The sequence below is a fragment of the Crassostrea angulata genome, chromosome 5 (genome assembly GCF_025612915.1).
Source record: "Crassostrea angulata isolate pt1a10 chromosome 5, ASM2561291v2, whole genome shotgun sequence".
NCBI classification, from domain to species: Eukaryota; Metazoa; Mollusca; class Bivalvia; order Ostreida; family Ostreidae; genus Magallana; species Magallana angulata.
Window position 1 is genome coordinate 60,605,947 of NC_069115.1, and position 20,850 is coordinate 60,626,796.

Here is a 20,850-nt window from a genome sequence, read left to right on the forward strand (position 1 = left end):
TATGATTGTATTGATATAATTGTATTAATAGTCTCTTAAGACAAATATTCTGCTAGTCCCTATAAGATGTCTCAAACTAATTTTATTTGAGTTTATTAATTTTGTTTTGTTTGCAATATATTTTTTATGTTTTCTCATACCATAGATGTATTCTGATTTTCAGTCTTGTCTTATATATCTGTACATTGCTTCTAAACTTATAAATGGGAATGTAAGATGCTTTTTATTAATAAAAACTTTTTGTCAACAGGTAATTTTTTTTATTTTTTAAGAGGTCCGAAATCTTTGCGTTTTTCTTAAATTATTTATCATATGGATACAAGACATTAAAAAATAGCCACACTGGTCGCTGGACTTTCCAAATCAGGAAAAAAGAGAATTTGAACAAGAGGCCTGGGGGCCACATCACTCACCTGAGTAACACTGGTCATGACTGAGCAGCATTGTGAATCAAAGACAAAAAAGTAACTCGTTCTGGATGGAGGATATTGTGGGAGGAAAGTAAGTGCATAGTGATTAGGTTGCACAGGAACTAAAAAAAAACTCATCATGGGAACACAAGTGTCATTTTTGCATCATTCAAAATACTTTTTGATTTTAATCGACATCAAACAACCAGTTTCAATTTTTTCAACCCGTGAGAAAAACCTTAAATTTGGGTTTTGAGTCGTTAGTTAGACGTTCCATATCATGACAGAACATTTCTAAAAGAAAATGCAAATTTTTATGACATATAAGAACGAAATTCTTGAAAACCAGATGGGAAGAATATCCACGCTGAAAGCTCCCTGATGGTAAATATCCCCATGTCAAAGCTACAGCAACAGTAGGTATCACCAACAATATTTTCCTTCTCAAATGCCACGCTGTAACGAAATCTAGCCAATCAGAAAGTGGATCGTGTCATGCTGTTTGAGAGCTCTAATTGGTACTTTCCAAACGAACGATATGGTTTTGTTCAGCTTTAGCAGCACCTTTGGTCGTGACTTTAGCCTTAATAAGAACACATCAAGAGTTCCAAGTCACGTCCTAAGTTACGTTCTTCCATTCCCACCTTCAAATCTTCCCACAAAACCCAGCTTGCGAAAAAAAATACTTCTACCTTTTGCGATATAGAATAATTCAAGAAAAAATTTGATTGCCATAAAAAGACCGTTAATTAAGATGGTTTTGCTGCTGCCTCCAGTCAAAGAGAAACACGAATTTATAAAAGAGGTCACTGATTCAAAACCACACTCATTCCCCCATTTACCATAGTTACGCAAAAGAAGAAAGGTACCTATCCGGATAAAATCTCACCCATTTTTAGTTGCTTTCTAGCCTTTATCATTTTTCGAAATTAAAAAAAATAATCTTTAAACAAGCTGTGCTGACAAATGCATTCTTTAAAATTTTCCGTTTTTTTACAACTTCTAAAAGAAAGTAATAGGTTTGTACTTTACATAATTATTATACTCTGTCCCAAGTTATTGCTTCCATCACTTTTTGATGATTTTTATTAAAAATGCACATATCAGATTGTTAACAAATCATTGCATTCTATGTCTATGTTGGATTTTTCATTCTGTAATTCAGATGCAATGTTTCTATAAACAGTAAAGCATTCTGAAATCAATTTATTTTAATTTTTGATAATTTCTCTCTTCTTATCATTGCTTGGATAATGTCGAGAAACGTGTGGCCCTCGTGATGTCCAGAAAAAAACGAGGACAAACAGGACTATCACACTGTTTACAATAGAGTTCACATCCTTTGTAATCATGCATGGAGCACTAAGGGTGTAGGAGAGTTGGTCCTCGCTGCAGGAATGGTACAACCTTGTTATATCTGGACAAATCGGACGCATGTGTTACCACAACGTACGACATCCTGGGGACCCGGACCTTCACAAATACCACAACGTACGACATCCTGGGCACTACAGACCATCACAAATACCACAGCGTACGACATCCTGGGCACTACGTACTATCACAAATATCAAAACGTAAGACATCCTGGGCACTACGGACCATCACAAATACCACAACGTACGACATCCTGGGCACTACGGACTATCACAAATATCACAACGTACGACATACTGAGAAAAACAGACCATCACAAATACCACATAACGACATCCTGGGCACTACGGACCTTCACAAATACCACAACGTACGACATCCTGGGGACCCGGACCTTCACAAATACCACAACGTACGACATCCTGGACACTACGGACTATCACAAATTCCACAACATATGACATCCTGGGCACTAAGGACCATCACAAATACCACAATGTACAACATCCTGGGCACTACATATACGTACCATCACAAATACCACAACGTACGACATCCTGGGCACTACAGACTATTACATATACCACAAAGTAAGACATCCTGGGCACTACGAACCATCACAAATATCACAACGTACGACATCCTGGGCACTAAGGACCATCACTCATACCACAACATACGACATCCTGGGCACTACAGACTATTACATATACCACAACGTACGACATCCTGGGCACTACGGACCATCACAAATACCACAACGAACGACATCCTGGGCACTACAGACTATTGCATATACCACAACGTACAACATCCTGGGCACTACGGACCATCACAAATACCACAACGTACGACATCCTGGGCACTACGGACTATCACAAATACCACAATGTACGACATCCTGGGCACTACGGACTATCACAAATACCACAACGTACGACATCCTGGGCACTGCGGACCATCACAAATACCACAATGTACAACATCCTGGGCACTGCGGACCATCACAAATACCACAATGTACGACATCCTGGGCACTACGGACTATCACAAATACCACAACGTACGACATCCTGGGCACTGCGGACCATCACAAATACCACAATGTACGACATCCTGGGCACTACGGACTATCACAAATACCACAACGTACGACATCCTGGGCACTACGGACTATCACAAATACCACAATGTACGACATCCTGGGCACTACGGACTATCACAAATACCACAACGTACGACATCCTGGGCACTGCGGACTATCACAAATACCACAACGTACGACATCCTGGGCACTGCGGACCATCACAAATACCACAACGTACGACATCCTGGGCACTGCGGACCATCACAAATACCACAATGTACAACATCCTGGGCACTACGGATTATCACAAATACCACAACGTACGACATCCTGGGCACTGCGGACCATCACAAATACCACAATGTACAACATCCTGGGCACTACGGACTATCACAAATACCACAACGTACGACATCCTGGGGACACGGACCTTCACAAATACCACAACGTACGACATCCTGGACACTACGGACTATCACAAATTCCACAACATATAACATCTTGGGCACTACGGACCATCACAAATACCACAATGTACAACATCCTGGGCACTACAGACTATTACATATACCACAACGTACAACATCCTGGGCACTACATATACGTACCATCACAAATACCACAACGTACGACATCCTGGGCACTACAGACTATCACAAATACCACAACGTACGACATCCTGGGCACTACAGACTATTACATATACCACAAAGTAAGACATTCGGGCACTACGGACCATCACAAATATCACAACGTACGACATCCTGGGCACTAAGGACCATCACTCATACCACAACGTACGACATCCTGGGCACTACAGACTATTACAAATACCACAACGTACGACATCCTGGGCACTATGTATATGTACCATCACAAATACCACAACGTACAACATCCTGGGCACTACGGACTATTACATATACCACAACGTACGACATCCTGGGCACTACGGACCTTCACAAATATCACAACGTACGACATCCTGGGCACTACGGACCATCACAAATATCACAACGTACGACATCCTGGGCACTACGGACCTTCACAAATATCACAACGTACGACATCCTGGGCACTACGGACCGTCACAAATACCACAATGTACGACATCCTGGGCACTACTTATATGAACCATCCAAATACCACAATGTACGACATCCTGGGCACTACGGACTATCACAAATACCACAACGTACGACATCCTGGGCACTGCGGACCATCACAAATACCACAATGTACGACATCCTGGGCACTACTTATATGAACCATCCAAATACCACAATGTACAACATCCTGGGCACTACGGACTATCACAAATACCACAACGTACGACATCCTGGGGACCCGGACCTTCACAAATACCACAACGTACGACATCCTGGACACTACGGACTATCACAAATACCACAACGCACAACATCCTGGGGTCCGGACCTTCACAAATATCACAACGTACGACATCCTGGGCACTACAGACTATCACAAATACCACAATGTATGACATCCTGGGCACTACGGACTATCACAAATACCACAACGCACAACATCCTGGGGTCCGGACCTTCACAAATATCACAACGTACGACATCCTGGGCACTACGGACCATCACAAATATCACAACGTACGACATCCTGGGCACTACGGACCGTCACAAATACCACAATGTACGACATCCTGGGCACTACTTATATGAACCATCACAAATACCACAATGTACGACATCCTGGGCACTACGTATATGTACCTTCACAAATACCACAACGTACGACATCCTGGGCACTACGTATATGTACCATCACAAATACCACAACGTACGACATCCTGGGCACTATGGACCATCACAAATACCACAACGTACGACATCCTGGCACTACGGACTATCACAAATACCACAACGTACAACATCCTGGCACTACGGACCATCACAAATACCACAGCGTACGACATCCTGGGCACTACAGACTATTACATATACCACAACGTACAACATCCTGGGCACTACGGACCATCACAAATACCACAGCGTACGACATCCTGGGCACTACAGACTATTACATATACCACAACGTACAACATCCTGGGCACTACAGACCATCACAAATACCACAGCGTACGACATCCTGGGCACTACAGACTATTACATATACCACAACGTACGACATCCTGGGCACTACAGACTATCACAAATACCACAACGTACGACATCCTGGGCACTACGGACTATCACAAATATCAAAACGTAAGACATCCTGGGCACTACGGACCATCACAAATACCACAATGTACGACATCCTGGGCACTGCGGACCATCACAAATACCACAGCGTACGACATCCTGGGCACTAAGGACCATCACTCATACCACAATGTACGACATCCTGGGCACTACCGACTATTACATATACCACAACGTACAACATCCTGGGCACTACGGACCATCACAAATACCACAGCGTACGACATCCTGGGCACTACAGACTATTACATATACCACAACGTACAACATCCTGGGCACTACGGACCATCACAAATATCACAATGTACGACATCCTGGGCACTGCGGACCATCACAAATACCACAGCGTACGACATCCTGGGTACTACCGACCATCACAAATACCACAATGTACGACATCCTGGGCACCACAGACTATCACAAATACCACAACGTATGACATCCTGGGCACTACAGACTATCACAAATACCACAATGTACAACATCCTGGGCACCACAGACTATCACAAATACCACAACATATGACATCCTGGGCACTACAGACTATCACAAATACCACAATGTACTACGACATCCTGGGCACTACCGACCATCACAAATATCACAACGTACGACATCCTGGGCACAACGGACCTTCAAAAATATCACAATGTACGACATCCTAAAGATGGTTAATTAGCATCAATCATATGCTAATTGATTCATTCAACTCAACATCCAGGTATATCAACGACGTATTATTAATTAACAATTGTTCCTTCCAAGGCTCATGCCCTGTTTTTGTTTACATGGGTTCAATATACCAGTAAAAAATCCTTTTAAAGATGATTTGTCAAAATTCTTATTCATTTTAAGCATAAATAAACAGTTCCTAACGATTAACATATTCATTTGAGGTCTAAAACTGGAATTTTCACTTCAACATTCAAAATGTAAACAAAAGCTTTGTTTACATAGCGAGGAATTGTAAGCTCTGTAACTCGCTTATAACTCAATAAATGTCACACAAATTTCGATTGTCTATTAAAACTGCCTTACTGAAGTATTTTAGACATTAAAATCGAAAAAAAAAAATTGACCAAAATTGTGACCATGCCCCTTTAATAACAATTTCTTAGTTACTACTGGTCCTAACTTCACCAAACTTGCATGGATGGTGCGTCTTATGATTCTGATGCACTAGACAGGCTTAAATGTTGAATCTAAGCCATAGGTTTCGGATGCTGGAGGAAGTGAAGGTTTTTAGAGCGGGTTAAAATTGTTAGAGCAGGTGCCCTCTGATGATTATATCTTAGATATTACTGGTCCTAACTTCACCAAACTTGCATGGATGGTGCGTCTTATGATACTGATGCACCCGACAGGCTTGAATCAAGTTGAATGTTGAATCTGAGCCATAGGTTTCGGATGCTGGAGGAGGTTAATTTTAGAGCTGGTTAAAGTTTTGGAGCAAGTGTCTTTCTTTGATGATTATTTCTTAGTTATTACTGGTCCTAACTTCATATAATAAAACTTGCTTGGATGATGAGTCTTATGATACTGATGCACCTGACAAGCTTGAATGCTGACTCTGACCCATAGGTTTCGGATGCTGGAGGAGGTTATAGTTTTAAGAACCGGTTAAGGTTTTTGGAGCAGGTGCTCTCTGATGACTATATCATAGTTATTACTGGTCCAAACTTGACCAAACGTGCATGGATGATGCGTCTTTTGATACTGATGCACTTGGCAGGCGTGAATGTTGAATCTGAGCCATAGGCTTCGGATGCTGGATGAGGTTAAGGTTTTTGAACAGGTCACATGTTTTATAGATAATAGCTGGCATAGTTGATATAACTATAATATAAATGAATTGCAGAGGTTGCTTTAGATGCAGAGCCTGATCTCCATTATCAAGGATGCGAAAAAGAAATTCCTGAATCACTCAAACCTGCTTTTTTAGATGTGTTTGTTTTAAATAATTAAAGATGATTCCTATGATATAGTATTGTATGATTTGATATACTATTGTTTTATATGATACAAAATTAAACATATATAGTCTATTGTAAAAAGTTATACGATACGATATAATATTGAATAAATTTGTTTGTACATTATGATATAATAGTGTATAATGATAATGTTATGTATAGTATTGTATATTATGATACAATATTGTATAATATTCTATTCTGTGATAAAATATTCTATTTTATCACAGGGTATTGTTTCATGTGATATTGCAATATATACTATTGTTTCTACAATACTATACTATTGTTTCATATGATATGATACTGTATAATATATAATTATAATTTAATTCTGATTGTAACGCCTCATTTGATTGGCTAAACAAATTCATATATATCGTATAATATAACATAACCTGCCTATGTCACAATACGACGCGCGTGCGAAATGTATAAATCCGCTTGACGTTACGTTTAAAATTTGTACAAATTAACATATTTTAACTTATTAATGGGCATTAATATCTGATTTAAATAGTAGAAATTTAAATTATAAGGGATAAATTTAATTTCTATCTATGTTATACGAGTATAACATTACTTGGAACAGTTTACGCTTCGCGGTTTATAAAGTTTAAACTGCCCCAAGTTATGTTATATATCGTTTAACATAAGTAAAAATTAAATTCAATCCTTAAATAAATGATATTCGATATTGTATAGTATGATATTGTACTAGCCTATATAAAGATATAACTATATCACATGATTTTGTCATATGATATGATACAATGTTGTATCAAATTTAATATTGCATCATATGATACAATTTCATATTATGTATCAATATCATACAATATAATATTATTACTTATTAGGTTAGTTACTGACTCACTACGGAAATATATTGGGTTGATCAATCTCATAGATGGCGAGGCGAAGCCGAGCCGTCTATGAGATTGATCAACCCAATATATTTCCGTAGTGAGTCAGTAACTAACCTTATAAGTGTTTTGTTTTCCCGAGGACTATCAAGCGACATATTCATTCACAAATAGCGGTGATCTACGCAAAGCCATGTACAAGATGCCTTACATCTCGTCCAATTAAACTCATTTAAACTCTTCAAAATTATCAATACCACCTTTCAAATACGCTTAAAAAATCTTTGCTTCAGCCAATTTGAGCAAATTTAGACGCTGCCATTTTGTTCTGCTCCAGACACAACAATGTGACGTCAATAATCAAAGGGCAACTACTCTAATTTAAAAAATAATTCCAAAGGACCACTACTCTAAATATTTTAATGACTTACTAAACACGATTTCTGTGTTAAATAATATGAAATATCGAGATGAATAGGCGAGGCGGCGGCCAATGACGGCCATATTGCCTAATATTAATCCTCACAGAACCTACATAGTGATATATGAGGCAATCACGTGCCATGTTTAATCCAATGAAAATGTGACATTTCAGTCCGAGGGAAAACAAATTATGTTGTTTTCCCTCGGACTGAAATGTCACATTTTCATTGGATTAAACATGGCACGTGATTGCCTCATATATCACTATGTAGGTTCTGTGAGGATTAATATTAGGCAATATGGCCGTCATTGGCCGCCGCCTCGCCTATTCATCTCGATATTTCATATTATTTAACACAGAAATCGTGTTTAGTAAGTCATTAAAATATTTAGAGTAGTGGTCCTTTGGAATTATTTTTTAAATTAGAGTAGTTGCCCTTTGATTATTGACGTCACATTGTTGTGTCTGGAGCAGAACAAAATGGCAGCGTCTAAATTTGCTCAAATTGGCTGAAGCAAAGATTTTTTAAGCGTATTTGAAAGGTGGTATTGATAATTTTGAAGAGTTTAAATGAGTTTAATTGGACGAGATGTAAGGCATCTTGTACATGGCTTTGCGTAGATCACCGCTATTTGTGAATGAATATGTCGCTTGATAGTCCTCGGGAAAACAAAACACTTATAAGGTTAGTTACTGACTCACTACGGAAATATATTGGGTTGATCAATCTCATAGACGGCTCGGCTTCGCCTCGCCATCTATGAGATTGATCAACCCAATATATTTCCGTAGTGAGTCAGTAACTAACCTAATAAGTAATAATATTATACAATATAATATCATATATTAAAAAATGTTGATGTATTATGTGATATGATATTGTTTCATGTAATACTTTATTGTATCATAAACTATAATATTGTATTATGTGATCAAATTCAATAATGTATAACACAATACAAGTAATATCAAGTGTTACAATTTCATATTGCATCATTATTTATTACAGTATTTTATTGTTTATGATGTATATGGTAAGTATCATAGGATGCAATATCGTATTTTATATTAATGTCTTAACACTGTATCTTATAAATCAATATGAAATGAACATATGATTATCATACAAGTGTTTAACATATGATATAGTAATACGATATTGTGTCAAAACAGTATCCATGTTTATCCAAGATCATTAACTATGATTATCATATAATATGATTAAAGTGGTCTCATAAAGATGATGCTTCATAAAAGTGACGCCTCGTCTCGGTGAGCTTTGTAATCTGTGATTACCTATGTTTTATATTAATTGTTAGACCATAATTAATCACCTAATTGTCTACGGACCTGTTGATTTTACAGACATACAATCCTGGGTATTCTCTGAATGGCTAAATCTCCAAAACTACACAGGTAATGACATCCAGTGATAGTCGCTGGCGATTCTTTTCAAGGGAGGGCCATGGTAGCTACACAATTGATGGCATTTCAACTAACCTATTGGCTCGTTTGATAGAGTAAAGGATTCATAAGTCAGAAGATTTCGGTTCAAATCCAAGCACAGGCCTTTTCTTCTGGTCGTTACACTGAAAAAGCATCTAGTAGTCTGATGTTTTGTATGTAATAAAACAATGACACATTGTAAGTGTAAACAACGATTTAATATAGGTAGATTACAGTAGACTATTGAAAAAACAACGCTCGCCTCTAACTCACAGAGAACATGAGCGGGCCGACAATAACCACGTGACTGCGATACGTCACTGGCTGTATGTCGACGTCATGTCATAAATAAGAAAACTAGAGGTACGACAATCACAGATAAAAACGGATAAAAACGGAGCGAGTCCTCTCATCGGAGAACGAACGCCTATATGTCACGACTAGAAAAGAACATCGTCCAGTTGTGTAGATCTACAGCTGAATAAGAACCACAGTTTAACAAACTAAATATTGCACAAATGTTGTCCTTAACAAAAAGATTTTGAATTACGTTTTTTTAACAATTGGTTCAAGTAACAAATACGTTGTTTGTAATAATTTGGTTATAAAGTTGTGTTGCACATACGATGAAAGAAAAAAAGCTGCCCGACTATTTTGTCTTGATAATTTTAACAGTTTGGTTTTGACTGATTGGCCAAAGTTAAATATCATGTACATATATTTAAAAAAACAGGTGACTTTTACAAATTGTATAAAATTTCTACACAAGTGTATACAAATTATTATAACAGTTTTACAATAACGTTCAATATCATTGTGTCCAATGTACATGTAAAAAAAGTTAAAAAATATGAAAAGTACGATGTAACAAATACAATAGAAATGTACTGACAAAAGTTGTGTTCCACTTTGACAAATTGGTGTGCTTTGAAGGACGCCATAATGACGGAACAGTAAGACGTCATTATGACGTAACAGTAAGACGCCATAAGACGCTTTCTGTAAGTCATCACTATATTGTATTCATTCATTCAGACGTTACAATGAAAAAGAGTTTCCTCAATGACATGTGGTATCAAAGACATTCCAACATTTCAATGATTACAATGATGCGTGCATTCACACGTTACAACGGTCTACTGTGCATACGTCACAGCGAAGTATTATGCATACGTCATAACGAAGTATTATGCAAACGTCATAGCGGTGTTCTAAGTTTATGTCAAAACGGTATGATTTTATTATCACAACGGCATCTTGCATGGTTATCTCAATTATGATTTGTTATTAGGGGTTACCCCAGTAACTTCTTTTCTGTATAAATAGGGTTGAATCTTTTAAATCTTGATAAACAGTCAAGAAAAGTTTCCATGACGCCATTTATTGTGCTAACATCTTCTGAGAAAACTCTGTTGATATGCTTTATGACGTCATGTGCTGTGGCGTAAGTGTAAACACGATGATGAGCTATGACATAATACAATTTGACATTCGTCGTGACGTGTGATATCTTTGTGACGTTATCTAATGACAAATTTTATGTGACATGTATACCACGTGACTATGACGTTATATTTCAACACAACCGAGAGTCAGACCGGGAACTTGATACACAAGGTAAACATAACCATGGTAATGTCCACATCTATAAATAAACGACATCATTTTCTACGGTATATATTAATGTCTGTAAATATACTAATGCTCTCCATTCACATTGGGGAATTTTCTATGTACAAAATCACAGCTTATCCAAGATTTCTACAAAAATATCTCAATACAGTGTCATAACAAGGTAAACATTCACAACAGGTCAAAGGTTAACTAACCACTGAATACATTAACGAACAACTATCTCTAGGAATTAAGGGTGATCTCCCATTCTACGTAAAGTAACATTTGTCCGATACAAAATCAGTCATTTCTGAGTGACAATGACATCTGCAAATCTTACACGTGACATCATCTCTCAGAGAGAGAGAGAGAGAAAAAGAGAGAGAGAGAGATTTGGTTTTTTTCTAAATTGATTTTCCCGATTCTTACAATTCTCCCGTTGAAAAAAAAATTATCTATCAGATAAACTAGAGGCAGACGAGAGAAAGAAAGAGACGCTGAATATGACTATCCTACGGTACCAACTTGATCAAGAACAATAACAGCAACTTAACATACTATGTTCACTTGTACCAAATCTATCCATGCTCTGAGGCGTATTTAGTCTTGTACATAAACAGATATAGAGGGTTGATACGAATGACTGACATATTATCAAACGATTAACCGTGTTCATTAAAACGATATCCATTCATATCTATGAAAATCAAATGGATAAAATGTAATTCTGACCTCTGACCTCTCCTGATTATTGGATTTTAAGTTCCTGAGAATTCTAAAATCTACGTATTTATCAACAACGATCACATGACCTCAAATAATTGACAACGACAAGAGCTGGGGGAGGGGGGGGTGAAAAGAAAGGATTCGGATTCTTAACTTCCTTTCAGTGGGCACTGGTGTTTGCGTTTTGGGGGGGGGGGTGATTTTTGGTGGAGGGGATGTGAAGGGAGGCTACTGGCTTTGCATAAAATCTAAAAATCTGGGTCATTTCTTCTCATACTACCTAGGGCGAGAAGAGGCTTTCAGTAACCTCCACAGAACAAACAGCTTCTTCAAACTAGCGGACTTTCTACAAACAATTTCTGAAACAATAATCAATGAACTGAAAAGTGCTGCTCCACAAGGGAGACAAATTACGTTCTTTTTTTCCTCCCGTGCTTCTTTGAACTTCATAAGGCACAATGCTATGTCCGTGGCGGGGTCTGTGACGTCATTTCCGTCGTTCTGGTTGTTGATTGGTTGATTTAAATTTAATGCATTGTAGGTGTGACATTGTTGTCAGTCGTCCTGAAGAAGAGTGAGATTGTGATAAAGAAGAAGGTAACCATGACAACTGTTTTTTTTAAAGAACGACGGACATCGGAGGTTAAGGTGGCTCTATACACCACTTTTTGATGACGCAGTACGCAAAAAAGAAATCTGGAAACATGCATTTCCGGTACTGGCTGATTTAAACTGAGGTGAATTGTATGGGAACCGCTATTTTGAAAAATTTGTTAAATGGATAGATTTAATTTGATAATTGGAAAATTCATTACTTACAAGTAATGTGGTACGTGACACCTTCACGTTGTGTGGTATTATTTATCGAAATAAACAATAAAATCAAATATAAATTTTTTTAAAGAGTTTCTTTAGCATTATCGTTATGTTACACCGTAGCGCAGTGGGTTAGTGGGTTCACTACAAATCAGTAGGTTATGAGTTCGATTCCCATCGAGAACAATAAATTTTTTAACTTTCCAAAAATTTCTAAAACGTATTTTTTGGTTGAATACCGTGAAAGAAAATTCTAAACAGGTGAAAATATTTCAATTATAATATACTTTAATGCACATTAATATCGACACCTAACGGGGATGAGAGGGTTGCTTTGAATTTCTCTCAGGTTGGGATACATAAATCCTATTAGCCTAGTCAATGTTCCCCTTTATTTATTTGACTTAGTTTTGCACTAAAGCGAATATATTCACTTATACAGGGCAAAGTCTATAATGAAATATGCATGTATTTATCATTCCAACATTATATTTAGGAAATTTTCTTCAACTCAGAAATGAAAAGTCCCCAAGGTGTTTGGGCCTTGGGACTTAGGAACGATAACCCTTACATGAGGAACTTTCATACCAAATAAAATTTAAAATATTTTTTGTGTTTATTTGCAATTGTTTTCATTCAATTTTTTATTTCACATTTATTAAAATACATTTTCTTATAACATCAAGCAACTTTTTCAGATGATTTGTCAACAGAGTAAGAAAATATGAAAAAATATGTTTTGGGGAAATACTAAAAAAAATTGCAATAATAACATTTTTGAATGTTAAGAAGTGTTATATTTTTTTTTATGTGTCCGAAGGAAATATCCATCATATGACAAAATAATTTCTCTCAATTTGTTGATAGCTGTCTTTTTAAAAAATATTTTACAAAAACACGAAAAAACATTAAAAAATTCTTTAAAAATACCTATAGTATCCCTATCGTCATTTTAAAATTTTATAAGTATATGTTTTGTGGTCTTCTATTGAAAATTGGAATAAACTGTGGGTGTATAGAGCCACCTTAAATATAGAAATACCATTAAAAAGTTATCTCAATTAAAACACCCTCCGATGGCTGTATACTCAACCAGAGAGTATGTTATTTATGTCTCCGACTCAACTAATTCTTTGAAAAGACCAGAGACACATATGTCTCTGAGAAGGTAAATACAATTTTTTAATGTACCAAATCATGAAATAATTTTTGTCTTACTTATCATTAGTCAAAACTTTATAGATATATCAACTTCTTTAAAAATCATCTTCGTTAGCCCAGGGTTTTCGGTCGAGCAAAGTGGACCAAAAACCCTTGGCTAGCGAAGATGTTAGAAATGAATGATGTCCAAAATTATGAACTTGAAATTGTTTTCTTATATACATAATTATTCGCGTAATTCAATTTTGACATACATTTGCAAACCAATTTTTAATATTTTTTTTTCAATGATTAAAAATAAACAAAATTCATCCAATGTAATCAGTTTGCAATAAGTTCAGTCACAAAAGAGTTGTCTTTCCTTTTCTCTTTTGATAACGAAATGTAATAGGACACAGCACCCTCATGCACATGCAGTGTTACAATGTTACCTTCTGGTCCCATCAATAATGCATCATCAATCGTGCAGTCCGCTGAAACGTTAGAGCTAGTTTGTCTATTTTTCCCCTTATAACTTTTTCCTATCAACTTAAGTCAGATCGTGGTTATTTGATCAGGTTATTTCACGTGCACCCTCCCATTTTCTGCTGTTTAATCATTCGCTACTTCTTGGCCAATGGGTTTTTCTGGCAGGCTATGAGGCCCAATAAATGGTGACTGGACTAAAAGCATGATGAACTTCAAGAGGCCGATTGGGTTTGTTTTAAAAACAACTTAAAATTTTGTATTTATATTTTATAACAAAAAAATGTCAGTTTATTTAAACTTAATCGGGTACTTCTAGAAACAATGGCAAAAAATAAAAATACTATATCACTGCCTTAACTCATTGAATTTCAACTGAATATTTTTGTTTAGAATTAAAATAACGAGAGGAAGAACAAATGCTGTGGCGCAAAGGTTGTACCCAGAGGGAAAGCACAGACCAAAGGGAACCTTTTATCACTCTCAAAAAAATCTGGAAATTTTAAACAACATCTATACAACCACAGACACCTGAATTTTCAACGAGTCGCTAGATATAAACCATACACGAAAAATTCCACCCCCTTGTTTCAAACATGCCAACAATGTCTGTTGTTTATAAAGAGGAGGCGATACATGTAATCCCTGTACAAAGCTATATCTTCCGACTCGTTGCTATAATTAAGGTGTCCGAAATACAACACAAACTGTCCAACAACACCCACAGAACAACAGTGGTCTCCCCTTACCCCGCTACTTGTCGGAGGTTTTCCGGCGCTTGTTGGGGCACTCCCCGACCTTGGTGAGGTAGAAAAAAGAAGACAGTTAACATTGGTGACGAGTTTATTGAGCTGGTCCATTACTAAAAGTTAACATTGGTGACGAATTTATTGAACTGGTCCATTACTTAAAGTTAACATTGGTGACGAATTTATTGAACTGGTCCATAACTAGAAAGTTACAGCAGGAACCCTTAATACATGAACTGTATGCGCATGAACTTTACGACCTCTTCTTCATTTTAGACACCTTTCATTACTGAGATTCTCTCTTTCTCTCTCTCTCTCTCTCTCTCTCTCTCTCTCTCTCTCTCTCTCTCTCTCTTCAAATCAGCATATGGAGAATGTAAATTTTGAGGACCATGCACTAATTATAGAATTTTGTCTGCAATATAACCATTAGCAGAAAGCCTGTAACAAGAGCTCTTTGTAATTGTTTTATTCCATAGGAATTACTTGGTTGACAACTCTAAAATCTACAAAAATATCTCGGGAATTAACCTTCCCATGTCTAAGATAACTGTAAATGTGGTAACATTATGACATTAATAATGAATAAGCAATCAAACGTTCAAAACAAAATGCTCTCCTAACAAACAGAAATGTTGGGCTCTACACTACCATGCAAGAAGAAACCAAGACACTGGCATTGTAAAAACAAGCTGACAGAAATAGTTCACTAACAAATCAAATACCTCCCCCTTCTCAGCAATCCCCAAACCAATAATTCCCCCGTCTACTTTCAGTTTGACAGAAATAGTTCACAAACAAATCAAACACCTCCCCCTTCTCAGCAATCCCCTAACCAATAATTCCCCAGTCTACTTTCAGTTTGACAGAAATAGTTCACTAACAAATCAAACACCTCCCCCTTTCTCAGCACTCCCCTAACCAATAATTCCCCCGTCTACTTTCAGTTTGACAGAAATAGTTCACTAACAAATCAAACACCTCCCCCTTTCTCAGCAATCCCCTAACCAATAATTCCTCAGTCTACTTTCAGTTTGACAGAAATAGTTCACTAACAAATCAAACACCACCCCCTTCTCATCAATCCCCTAACCATTAATTCCCCAGTCTACTTTCAGTTTGGAAAGAATAAGCATATCCCCCACACAATTATACAGGGTAAAAAAGATAGATCATATGGAGATTTTTTTTCTACAATAATCATGAAAAGTGAGAAACAGTGAACCACACTAACAATGCCAGAGACAAGATGCCTCGATTCCTTATAGAGGTCATTTCTTTAATCCCAAAAAGTTTATAATACGATTAAAGACTTTGAGGAATAAAAATGACTTTCCTGTAGACATGAAATCATTATAAAAGTGTTCATGTTAACCATGTTTCACTTAGCTATAGCATTTCTTCATTTATCCTCATTATCTCAACAAGAAAATTCAACAGAGCTATGGGTAAATCAATAGCCAGGGTTAACAAATAAAAACTTTATTCTATCATCTAAAGATCGTTATACATGTTGATACTTGGAAGCTTTTATAATGAATATTTTTAAACACAGTAATAAACTTTTATCCATTATTCATAATTCAGAGAAGCAGAAAAGGTTTGAGTGGTGTAAAATTTTCACAAGGACATGTGCACCGAAAAGTCAAGAATTTTTACACAAATTTGTACAACAGCTAGAACATGCTAATAAAAACTCAAAATAAAATGAAGCAAATATTGTCAATGACATTTAAATCACAGAAACTAGTCGTGGACTTTTGGATATTAAAAAAAAATAATAAACTTTCTTTTTTGCAATAAAGAAACCAAAGCAATAATTCTACATAAAACAAAATCAATAGCAATAGCAGCCCAAAAGGCTACGAACAGCTCCTGTGATTAAATAAAAAAAAACATCAAAAATAGCACCAAAATAAAGAACAGGATCACAAATCAAATCAAAGTAGGACCAGCATGCATCACTCAGTTGCTAGGATACCTGTATGATTTCCAGGCTCCCGTGCAGTGAGCCATGACTTCCGTTAGATGATATGCTACTGCTGGACTGGTAAACTTCTGACGATGCATGACATGTTATATTTTCGTAAATTCCAGGAGAATTAAACCTTTGTGGTCCTAATCCACATCGCGGTGGAAATTTCCCAAATGGTGAGCACCCGGTTCCAGCTTGTTTTGCCACCAGATGGTCTCCTGAGACCAGGATGTCATCCAGGCTTCTGGCCTTACGACTCGCCTCGTACACCTGTGTTCTAAACATAGCACTCTCCATGGCTGCTGTGATTTTCCGGTACACGTCTCGTTCAGTGTATCTTCCGGTGTGAGAGTCCGAGGCCTTGGAGCGTTTTCCATTTTGTAGAAGGTATGTATCGGCCGCATCGTCTTGCGACGTACTACTGGCTGAGCTGGGGGATTCCTGACAGTCTGATCCAAGATCAAAGGTCGGGTATTTAGAAAATGCAATACTGTTCGGCCTTATGAGAGGTCGTTTTGCCCTATTTTCCCTGACTCTCAGGGTCACCTGATGACCTACGGGGGACGTCACGGTTGAACTACTGCCAGAGCCAATGGAGGCGAGGGATGTCCCCTCACCAGGCTCTCCGTGATCCGCCTCCATTGAACACACTGATTCCTTGGTTCTGTTTTCCGTTGCAAAACAAGGAGTAAAGTTAAGTTTGTCGAGAGAGGTAGATGGAAACTTCTGTAGAGGAGTAGGCTTGTCGATCCTCTCCACCACAGAGTGACTGAAATGAAGCTCAGCCAGAGCTGCTGAGGGGGAGTAAATTGTCTGTGATGGGGGGCAACGAAGCTCAGAGGTTCTACCGGGGACCCCCAGGGTATGGGGTAGTGATGAGGGGGGTCGCGGGGAGGAGGAGGGGGCGGTCAATGTTTCACAACACTTTGACTGAGACACAGAGAGACTGAGATCAAATTTCTGTTGAGATTTACATGATTCTGATACAATATATAATGGGGTGCTGTCTGGTAGACTTGGTGATGTTGTTTCCATGTGACAGTGTTCGGCCGACTCCAGGCGTGGACTGGGTAGCTCTGGACACTGTCTGGGGCGACAGGGACTCACTAGGTCCACTGTGGCCTTGTTTCTTTCATTTGTATGTAGACTGACTGTTGACAGTGGCAGAGTGAACGATCTCGATGGACTTTTGACTGGAGTCAGCGCAGGTGAGGGTAAGGGTGAGTTGCCATCCGTGATGGACAGACTTTTCTCAGAAGAGACAAGAGGAGATACAGGGAGGACAAACGGTCGAGATCTGCTCTCCCTTTGCTCGCTCTGACTGTTATCTCGCTGAGATTGAGAAGACAATGGCAGGTGAAAGTTTCTCTCCTGTTTGAACTTTTTCTGTTGGTTGTTAGTACTGTCCCTGACGTCTGGAGAGTTCACACTGCTCAGCGGTAACGAGAAGGGTTTTGACACTGCCTTCCTATCATTCCTTTGAGCAGCAGTTTCCTGTTGATGATTGGAGGAGTCCTTGATGTGTGGGTCAGAGTTCACGGGGTCACTGGTTTCTGGGGTGTCCGGTGACAAAACAGGGGAGAGTGGCAGAGAAAATGGTTTGATAAAGGGTTTCCCTGGAGATCTTGATAACGGAGACATCAAGGTAGATGGTTTTGTCATGGGAGATCCAAGAGACCTCTTTCTGTCTCTGGGGGCACCAATTCCCTCTGAGGGGAGAGGCACTGGACTCAGAGACAGTGTGAAGGATCGACTTACGGGCGACTTTGGAGTGGGAGAAGGAGACTTCCTCTTGCAGTCTTTCTGAACTTTCCACTCCTGTGGTGAATCAGACCGAGACCCATTATTTAGGGTTGATACACCAAAAGGAAAGGGGGATAACTCAGCGCTGGGAGTCACTGGGTTGCTGTCTGAGATGTGTGGATAACCACTACACAACGTACTAGAATCACTAAACTTTCTCTTTTCTGGGAGATCCGTCTCCATTTTTGATGATGTCGACTTTCCAGAACACTGAAAATTGTTCCACGAGTCGGAATCGGCCAACAACGGCAGGTTGTCGTTTGTGTCACGCTTTAAATCACGGTCCTGTACACGAGGCTCCCACTGGGGGTCAAAGGTGAAGGGCTTGGTGGCCTTGGCGATGGGTGAGGAAGGGCTACACATCTGGAGGTCCATGATGATGGGCGTGGTCTTGCCGTCGGTCAGCGAGCCCAGGGACTCCTGTCGCTGCCTTAACTCCTCCTCCTCCTGCTTTATCCACTTCTCATACTCCAGCAGCTGTCCAAGGAAGTTAAAGTTCGGAGAGATGGTTGGCCTTTTGTCCTTCACATACCTACAGAGACAATGTACATGATGAAAATCACACCTACACAGAAACAGATGATATACAGGTTTCATGTCAATGCAGAGAAAAAGGATAATGCACAGGATATAAATCTTACCTACACAGAGAAACAAAGGTTTAAAATTTCAAAAGCATATATTTCTTTCTTTTTCTTTTATATCAGTTTTAATGAGACTTTTAGTTTGTTGTAATGTCCAAATCTATGAAGAGCTACTTTTATAAAAGATATCAAAGTAGTTTCTTGTGCATAGCATTGCAGGGTCAAATATCTAACTGTACACTACTGCCCCATGTATCTAGATATCTATCTTAACACTCCTGCCCCATGTATCTAGATATCTATCTGTACACTCCTGCCCCATGTATCTAGATATCTATCTGTACACTCCTGCCCCATGTATCTAGATATCTATCTATACACTCCTGCCCCATGTATCTAGATATCTATCTGTACACTCCTGCCCCATGTATCTAGATATCTATCTGTACACTCCTGCCCCATGTATCTAGATATCTATCTATACACTCCTGCCCCATGTATCTAGATGTCTATCTATACACTCCTGCCCCATGTATCTAGATTTCTATCTGTACACTCCTGCCCCATGTATCTAGATATCTATCTGTACACTCCTGCCCCATGTATCTAGATATCTATCTGTACACTCCTGCCCCATGTATCTAGATATCTATCTATACACTCCTGCCCCATGTATCTAGATATCTATCTATACACTCCTGCCCCATGTATCTAGATATCTATCTATACACTCCTGTCCCATGTATCTAGATATCTATCTATACACTCCTGCCCCATGTATCTAGATATCTATCTGTACACTCCTGCCCCATGTATCTAGATGTCTATCTATACACTCCTGCCCCATGTATCTAGATATCTATCTGTACACTCCTGCCCCATGTATCTAGATGTCTATCTATACACTCCTGCCCCATGTATCTAGATATCTATCTATACACTCCTGCCCCATGTATCTAGATATCTATCTATACACTCCTGCCCCATGTATCTAGATATCTATCTGTACACTCCTGCCCCATGTATCTAGATGTCTATCTATACACTCCTGCCCCATGTATCTAGATATCTATCTGTACACTCCTGCCCCATGTATCTAGATGTCTATCTATACACTCCTGCCCCATGTATCTA

The 20,850-nt window shown here is 38.4% G+C and overlaps 1 protein-coding gene across 6 annotated transcripts in view; it reads right to left on the reverse strand.

Annotated features, from left to right (window-relative positions):
• Positions 1–10,019: 10,019 nt before the first annotated feature.
• Positions 10,020–20,850, reverse strand: part of LOC128183275 (uncharacterized) — a 34,286-nt gene continuing 23,455 nt past the window's right edge. For 5 of the 6 annotated variants that reach the window (XM_052852220.1, XM_052852222.1, XM_052852221.1 and 2 more), the window contains 3 exons: positions 17,336–19,664; positions 15,355–15,403; positions 10,020–12,727 (listed from right to left, as the gene is read on the reverse strand). In XM_052852220.1, the coding sequence (XP_052708180.1) occupies positions 15,359–15,403; positions 17,336–19,664 (2,374 nt within the window). In that variant the 3' untranslated portion in view covers positions 10,020–12,727; positions 15,355–15,358. The remainder of the gene's footprint in view (positions 12,728–15,354; positions 15,404–17,335; positions 19,665–20,850) is intronic. The other variant, XM_052852223.1, reaches the window with a different exon arrangement.